This window comes from Mastomys coucha, unplaced genomic scaffold, assembly GCF_008632895.1.
Source record: "Mastomys coucha isolate ucsf_1 unplaced genomic scaffold, UCSF_Mcou_1 pScaffold2, whole genome shotgun sequence".
NCBI classification, from domain to species: Eukaryota; Metazoa; Chordata; class Mammalia; order Rodentia; family Muridae; genus Mastomys; species Mastomys coucha.
Window position 1 is genome coordinate 13449662 of NW_022196902.1, and position 8872 is coordinate 13458533.

General features: G+C 42.0%; 1 protein-coding gene across 2 annotated transcripts in view; it reads right to left on the reverse strand.

Moving 5' to 3' along the window:
* Positions 1–2635: 2635 nt before the first annotated feature.
* Myb (MYB proto-oncogene, transcription factor) overlaps positions 2636–8872 on the reverse strand; it is a 36598-nt gene continuing 30361 nt past the window's right edge. Inside the window, exon 16 of one of the 2 annotated variants that reach the window (XM_031380559.1) lies at positions 2636–3695. In XM_031380559.1, coding sequence (XP_031236419.1) covers positions 3579–3695 — 117 coding nt within the window. In that variant the 3' untranslated portion in view covers positions 2636–3578. The remainder of the gene's footprint in view (positions 3696–8872) is intronic. The other variant, XM_031380560.1, reaches the window with a different exon arrangement.

Here is an 8872-nt window from a genome sequence, read left to right on the forward strand (position 1 = left end):
GGACATGAGCCTCAGAAATCTTTCATTCCTCATCACTGAGTGGTACACACAGTTCTTGTTTGCTTGGATGACCTAGGGAAGCATCTTACAGACAGGTGCCACAGGCTCTTAGAGAGACCCATGAACAGATTTCTTGTTTCACAACATCTTCTTCATAATACCTATACCTTGAGGTAAACTTTGATATCCAATATAAGTAAAATGAAGATAGAGAGATGACATAGAACTTGTGTAAAGTCACGAAGATGATAAAGTCTGAATTACAACCAAATTTAGTCAGACTCCAGATCAGATGAGGCAATGCAGGGGGCCCTAACACAAGGCCCTGGTGATGCAGAAGTCCATTCCAGACCTTATTCCTTGACATTAACTGCATCTACCAGTCCTATCTGGAGACAGAGGACAGATTGGTCCTCTCAGTGTCTCTCCTGTTTTTCACTTTATAGTGACTTCGGAATAGCTTCTCATTTAGGTAGTAAATATACTACAACCATGTATTTTCTTCCTGAGTTTGTGTCACAGAGAGTAGGATCACTAAACCATGAAATAAAACAAATAACCAAAATAAACTATGCCTGTAATCCCAATGCTTGGGAATTGGAAGTAAGAAGTTCAGGAATTCAAGGACATTCAAAGCTACATAACAACTTCAAGGCCAGCCTGGGTTACAGGTGACCCTGTTTCAAATAAGCAAACCAACCAACCATCCACTGACCCAACCAACCAACCAACCATCAACCCACCCACCCAATTAACCAACCACCCACCCACCCAACTTACTCACCCACTCACTTTACCCACCCACACAATCAACAAAATAAATCAGGCCCTTCTGTCATGTGAAAACAGAAAACACAACAAAATTGTGTCTTCTACGAGACAGGAAGTATGGTCTAGCCAGACATTAAATCCACCTACTGAACAGTGATCTTGGACTTTCTAGCACCCAGAACTGTAGAACATTATACTTTAAAGTACTGTACTATAAACCTGTGACCACTGCCTTCCTGAAAGTCACTAGAAAAATCTGGGTAGTAGAACAGCCATTCACAGTTGCCTTCCATATAACTACGATTTACACATAGGTAAGAGTTTATGGAGGGTCAAACCCTCTATAAGAGGGCTTCACATGCTTGGTTCTTGCCCTACCACTGAGCTGCACCCTTAGGCTTCTCATTGCTAGTCACATTCATCATCTCTAATACTTAGTTTGACTCACTGAGATAGCTAAGTGGTCATCAAGGCTCCATTTTCTGACAAAAGCTACTCATTAATTATACTGCTCAACAAACAGAAGATGTGTCACTCACCAGGACCACCAAAGACTATAAAGTGGTTCTGAAGATCAATCACTAGATCTAACATATCATTGGCTCGATGAACACCAACTATGTTATGCATATGAAAACTCAAAATTGGAGTTTGGATTTGAGCTGTGAAAATCAATCAGTATTTGCCCAAGGATACTGAACTTTGAATGAACCACATTGGAACGTCTGTGTTTGTTACTTTTCTTCACTGTGATAAAATGTAGAAGCAGCTTGAGAAAAGACAGATTCAGAGACGTCAGCTGATTATGATGGGAAAGTGGAGCAGTTTGTATCAGAGTCGCTGGGAAGAAGCAAGAGAGAGAAAGCCTTCACCTTACCAGGGCTCATTGCATCTCTCAATGTCTCCTAATTTCCATGACTGTTCCCTTCCATACAGCATGCTGTTCAGTACTCACAGCCTACCTATATGTGTTTAAATTCATGAACATCTGTGTGTGTGTGGTGGAGGCAGGGCATATGTATGCCACAGCTCATCTTTGGAGAACAACCTTGGCTGTCAGTTCTCCCCTCCCACCTGGTCTTGAGACAACATCTCTTTGCTGTCTGCCATTTCCTGTGTGGGTTTGCTGGATGTATGCCAGCCTCCAAAGATCCCTATCTCCATCTCCCATTTTGTCACAGGAATAGTGGCACTATAGAATGTGGATGCCTTGTGTGGAGCTTTATGGGGCTTCTGGAGATGGAGACTCAGGTTTTTATTCTCAGAGGCTGAGCCATCTCCCTAACTCAGATACCAGCCCTTACTTGTAGAGTGCATTCTTTCAATTCAAGAGCTTCTGAGCCCGTTTGACACAGGCTGGCAGAGTCCTCCAACTGTCACCGTGATGCTTCTGTGGCCTTGCCGTGCTTGGTTGGTCTTTACTTTCCCTGTAGTGATGACTCTCCATGTAAAAAGTTAGATGGTAAGCCATTTTTTTTGGAAAGAAAAGATTATTTTGAGTTTGTTTCATCTTCTCGAATATATAACACCCCAAGTCACAGAAATGAGAGACATCAGGAAGTATGTAAGATGAGATCATAGCTTTATTTTGCTACAAGGCAGTAAGTACACTGTCATTTCAGAAGTTCAAGGCCAGCCTTCTTGCAAATGTTCTCAAGGCTGTAGACTTTCAGGTTTGTCATCCCAGCAAGCACAGGAACCTCGAGGCAGTCCTGGCTCCATACACTTAGAAACCTACAGGGAATGCTGATCGAACTCAGAAAATGCCCAAATGGATGAACATTCAGGCTGAACTCAAAACAAAACATATGACATAAACAACACAAATCTCCCAAAAATAAAAAAAAAAAAAAAAAAAAAAAAAAAAGAAAAAGAAGTGCAATGCTTTTATAAACCAACAATAACAACAACAACAACAAAATCCTAAAAAAATGAAAATGTACAACAAATGCAAAATTCTCCCAAATAAGTTTTCCAATTACAAAAGGAAAAAGGTATATATATATATAAAAATAAAAAAGTCTGGAATACTAGTGCATAGTTCATTATCTAACACCAAGTCTCTTTCTCTTCCTCTAAGCTCCACTGCCCACCTGACACTAACCAGCAGCATGACTAAAGACTAAGACCATAGCAGCGAACACATTTCTCCATTTGGCATTTACAAAATTAAATTACTGAATAAAAATATAATTTTTAATAAAACTATTTCATACAGTAATAACTTTTCAAGCAAGCTGATAACAAAATTCTCCTCATGAAATGGTTTAGTACAATAAAGATATTTCCAAAATTATTAACCACAAATGAGTTCTTATAGGTTGCATTAAGTATTACTTGGTATTTAGCTAACATTCATAATAATGCTTTTCCTGGTTTTTAAAAATATCTCTGTGTATGTTTAGTGACTGAGATACATGGAATACTGGGATATTTCTTTGTGTAAATTTTTTTTTAAAATTCACCACAGTCAAAAATACTGATCTGTTGGATCCTCTAAAATACAAATAAGTCATTATATTTAAAAAAAAATCTGATTATGATATTAACAAATGGTTACAATTCATTACCTAATAATTTAGGTAAGACTGTTATTCATTAATTTTTTTTTAAAAAAATCCTTTTTAGTTGGGTGAAATCCAGTGAGATCTCAAGCAACTAAAATGCACTTGGTGCTGCTCTCAACTGTTGTACCACAACAAAAATAGGCTCTTCTCTCAGCCATGGAGAGCTCCATGTTGAGGAATGGATACGTCAAAAGTCAACTGTAAGTGTTCTGAAAACCATAATGCTTTTCTGGAAATGTCTCACATGACCAGAGTTCGAGCTGAGAAGGCGTTCACATATTTTCGAGCCTGACCGGAGGCCGTCATCTGGTCCTCTGTCTTCCCACAGGACGCTGGTTCCCAGGCACCGCCACAGGGCTAGTGGGGGACGAAAAGGAGACATTAGGGTCAGGCCAGGAGGCATGGGCTTCCCCACCTCAGCAGGGCAGCCGAGGACCGGACTGCCAGGCTAGAAGTCATCCATGCTAGGAAGCCTTGGTCTCTCAGAACTTAGTACATCTTCATAAGATGTAACATCTTGTTCTTGGAATGCCTTCTGCCTCCTAGACAGTTTTTCAAGGTTGGAGTCAGAGTTTGGGCATCACTCTAGAGATATCTAAGGCAGGTTCTGGGCCTTTACTCACTCCACAGACTTGAAGAGCCCTTGAGCCAAGAAGCTTAATTTTTGTAAATGTACCACTACCTGGTCAAACCCACACAATTCATATAAATATCTAAAATATATACATATATTTGCATACATATACATTTCAAAGTTAACTTTGTTAGTACGTATACCAGCACAGCTTCTTTTTGCAGTGGCGAAGGTTAAACCCAGAACCTCACACTTGCTAGGCAAATGATCTACCATTAAACTCCAATCCCAACTCCTAGGTTAGCTTAATCTTTTCCTTTCCTTTTAGACAGAGTCTTATGTCTCTCAGACTGATCTTGAATTCACCGTGTAGTTGAGCTGATCTTGAACTTGTAATGTCCTGCCTCAACTCCCCAAGTGCTGAGTCAGGGCTTAATGTATGGCAGAGCAGTAGTAGACCTACTGAGCTGCACCCCCAGCCCCACTTTAGCTTAATTTTAAGGGATACATTGGAAGTCACAAGACAAACATAATAAAGAACAACATACCGACACCCAGGACAGTACTGGGCCTTATGTATGCACAATCACATGTACATAGTACAGACACACCACGAGGAAGTTTCAGACAAACCTTAGCTGGACAGGGAACAGGAAGGGTAGGTTTAGAGAGAACTTGCCCAAGCAAAGCCATGGTGTACATACAATGGCTTGAACCTGTTCTGCCCGCTGTATCTCCTGGCTCCTGTTGTTCCTCCATGTCTACTCAAACTGGAATATGTACAATTTATGTCCCACTTAATTCTCAGAATGATTTACAGCATTCATAGCACAAATACAACAGTGATTCTAAAGTAAAGAAGTAGGGCTGGAGAGATGGCTCAGTGGTTAAGAGCACTGACTGGCTGCTCTTCCAGAGGACCCAAGTTCAATTCCCAGCACCCACATGGCAACTCAAAACGGTCTATAACTCCAGTTCCAGGGGAATCTAATACCTTCACACAGAAATACATGCAGTCAAAATAACAATGCACATAAAGTACATAAATAAATCATTTTTTAAAGAACAAAAAGCAAGAACACTAGGAAATGAATGTGGAGACAATATAAAGTTGGGGAGCGATTTGTACACAAAATATGTATTGAAGGGGACAGAGGTGAATTGCCACCTGGACTCTGAGCTCCCCAGGGGTCACTTCCGGGGGGAAGACTAACATAAGCCCCCCAAACAAAATGAAGCCACAGTTTAGGAAAAACATTGTTTCTAGTGTTGACATCTGACAGCAATTATTTTCCATAGAACAAAAGAAAAGAAAGACCATATCCAGGCTCAGTGGAACACAGCAACCCCTCATTTAAGGGTCAGAGGTAGGAACCTCAAGACTCGGGGGCTAGTCTAAGCTACACAGTGAATTCAAGGCCAGCCTGGGTTACATAGCTATGCTTTGTCTCCAACATCACGGCATTTGCTCTCCAGAACCTGTGCTTCTTTTGAGAGATAAAATGCACCTGTGCTTTTATACTATGTAAAAGCTGCACATGGCAGTTTGCGGTGCCACCAGCAAGCGAATAAGACATGGTGCTGAGAACACTGTTTAAGAATGGCCAGAGGGAAAGGATAACGGAGGTGGGGAGTTACGGTTTGGACAGCGTTGCTGAGAAAGACTATGGAGAAAGAAAGGATGTAGTGGTTGTAGGGCATCATGGAACAGCCCTTACACTGCACTGCCATGATCCTGTCACACTTAACTCTCACACAGAACACCCATGGCGTGGCCACCCCTATAGTACCCCACCTATGTCACACAGCAAGAATTTAACATGGAAGACAGCACATGAGCAACACACTCAAGATTCCGTCACTAAGAAACTAGAGAGCAATGGTCTGAATGAGGTAGAACTGGACAGCCCACACCTCTCAGCAGCACAAGATGCCACTCCCAGAAGGCCTCTTACCAGGAACACAGTAGGGAAGGTGATAGGAAATTCAGGAGTTCTCTAAGCAGCATGAAATGCTGCTCCCAGAAGGCCTCTTATCAGGAACACAGTAGGGAAGGTGATAGGAAATTCAGGGGTTCAATCACCAGGACCTTCCAGTACAGACAGAACCATGGGGATGTGGAGTGAGAAGCAGCCTGCTGAGGTCCCATTCTTCACCACCCCACCCCCCAACCCGCCAGTGACTACACTAAAGTTCCAGCGACTTTCAGTTTGCAGCGCTGTGTTCTGACTTCCCTGAGCCACAGCCTCTTAGCTCACCTGGCTGCCTCCTGATCGCAGTTAAGTACACACGTGTGCTCTAAACATTCAGGTGCAACTTGACACACTCCATAGACAGTGGATCGTCCTACAGAACTTCAAGGGGCAGCGTATCACAGACATGCTACAACCAAGACGGCAGCCATCCTAGGTTGACTTCGAACAAAGTCCCATTTGATATTTTCCTAAACAATAAGTTTAGTTACAACATTCTTTGAAATGGTTCTAAACTAGCAGCTCTCAACCTGTGGCTTCCAACTCCTGTGGGGGTCAAAGGGGTCACCTAAGACCATGGGAAAACACAGATTCATACCTTAAGATTCAAAAGTAGCAAAATTACAGCCATGAAGTAGAGACAAAAATAATTCTGTGGCTGGGGTCACCACAATATGAGGAACCATATTAAAGGGTCGCGGATTGGGAAGGCTGAGAACCGCTATAGAAGGGATCCAAACGCACAGAGTTAACACACATGTCCCTGAGCATGTGCCAGTCCACCCAACGTCTCTGCTTTTGGGTTACTGACTGCTGACAAGCTGCAGCTCAGGGTTCCCAGTGCAGCACAGACATACGGACAGCCGCACTCCATCACCTAAAATAAGACAATTTCATTGTTCAGTCTTCAATAACCGAGCTAGTGCTTGTAATCCTCGCAGCAAATATGATATGTAATTATAGGTTAAGAGACAACAAATCAATATGGTGCATCCTCTACGTAGAAGCATATGCAGTGCTTAGTAATATTGACTAAGTGAGGAGGCCTGCTGTAGTAACTTAAACTAATGATACTGTGTATGTAGATTTAAAAATTACACACACACACACACACACACACACACACACACACATATATATATATATACATATATATATATATACATGTATCTTCAAAAAAATGGAGGAGGAAAATGAAGGAAAAAAAACCATAGAAACAAAAAAGATTATTTCTATTTTTCTCTAAGAGTTTTTCCTACTTAAAAAAAGAAATTTTCTACTTGGCTTGATTTAATACAGAATAAAATTCTTGCATGAAGATTAAGTTTCTTAAAATTCCACAACAATATGTTATGTTTGCCCTGCTGATGGCCACATTCTGATCTATCCCTTGCAGTATGATAGATTTAGTGACTCTTAACTGTCCATGTCTGTTCAGAGAATCATATCAACTTATCAATTTAAAAATGGTTGTGATTTGGACAAATCTCCAGGGTGATCATCCCTGAATTCATATTTTGTCCTTCCTCCAGGACTAGATATTTAAGATGGAATCAAAGAATGTACTGTATAGTGTTCATGAGTACTTTGTATGTGGGGGGAATAGGTCCTGTAGTCAGGCACTGCAGTTCAAAGGAAGAACTAACTGTTCAAGCGGGGGTGGGGAGGAAGAATTAACTGTTCAAGTGAGGTGGGGGGTAGCCTGGGAGTAAAGAGTGTATTTTGCAATGGGGAAGAACCAGAGCTGGAGTTCCAGAAACTGTCTTTTAAAAGGGGAGGGTGGGGCACGGGGTTGGTATGTAGTGTGCACTTGGAATCCTAGCACTAAGAAGGCAGGGACAGGTGGATCCCTAGGGCTCACTAACCAGCCAGCTTAGCTTACTTAAGTATTTGATGAGTTTCAGGGAGTGTCTCAAAAAAAGATAGTAGGGTGGGTGGACAGAATCTGAGGAACAATATCCAAGGTTGTCCTCTGACTGCAACACACGCACTTGTGTGTGCTTCTCCCAAACACACACACACACACACACACACACACACACACACAGAGACAGAGAGAGAGAGAGAGAGAGAGAGAGAGACAGAGAGAGACAAAGAGAGGGAGAAGAAAGAGGAGGAAGAAGGAAAGAAGGAGGAGAGAAGAGACAAGAAGGGGAAAAGAAAAGAAAGGAAAAGAAGAGAAGAGAAAAGAGAAGAAAAGAGAGCCAGGCGGTGGTAGTGCACACCTTTAATCCCAGCACTTGGGAGGCAGAGGCAGGCGGATTTCTGAGTTCGAGGCCAGCCTGGTCTACAGAGTGAGTTCCAGGACAGCCAGGGCTACACAGAGAAACCCTGTCTTGAAAAACCAAAAAAAAAAAAAAAAAAAAAAAAAAAAAAAAAAAAAACAAAAAAACAAACAAACAAACAAAAAAAAAAACCAAAAAATCCAGCGAGTCCAGCAAGTCAGGATCAGCTTCCTTTTTTCCTTAGGATCTTGAACCCGGGACCCTACAGCAACTTCTCAAGAGCATACTAGCTCTGACAAACCAGGATTAGGTGTCTTTCTGTTAAGGACTATTTTTGAATGCTGTCATCCCAATCTCTGTGTGTTTCTGTTTTAGGCCCCTTCATTTAAAAGAGCTGTAAGCACAACAGCTTCTGCAAGTGAATTCTTGCTGCTTGCAAACCAAGGTGTTCTGTAGAAGTCAGCTTGTCTGAATTCATTTAAATGTTAATAAAATCGGGGCCCCCAGGAGAGTCGCCTTACTTATCCTGTAATGCATCTTTCACTGCCGCTGGGCAGAAGTGAACTGTAAACAGTCCGTCAAAACTTTAACTGAGACATCCTGTTAAAGCACTTTGGAAAAAAATACCCAGACTCTTTGCAAAAGCCAAACAAGTGAAAGGAGACAAGAGCACGTGCACGGGTGGAAGGAGACAAGAGCACGTGCACGGGTGGAAGGAGACGAGAGCACGTGCACGGGTGGAAGGAGACGAGAGCACGTGCA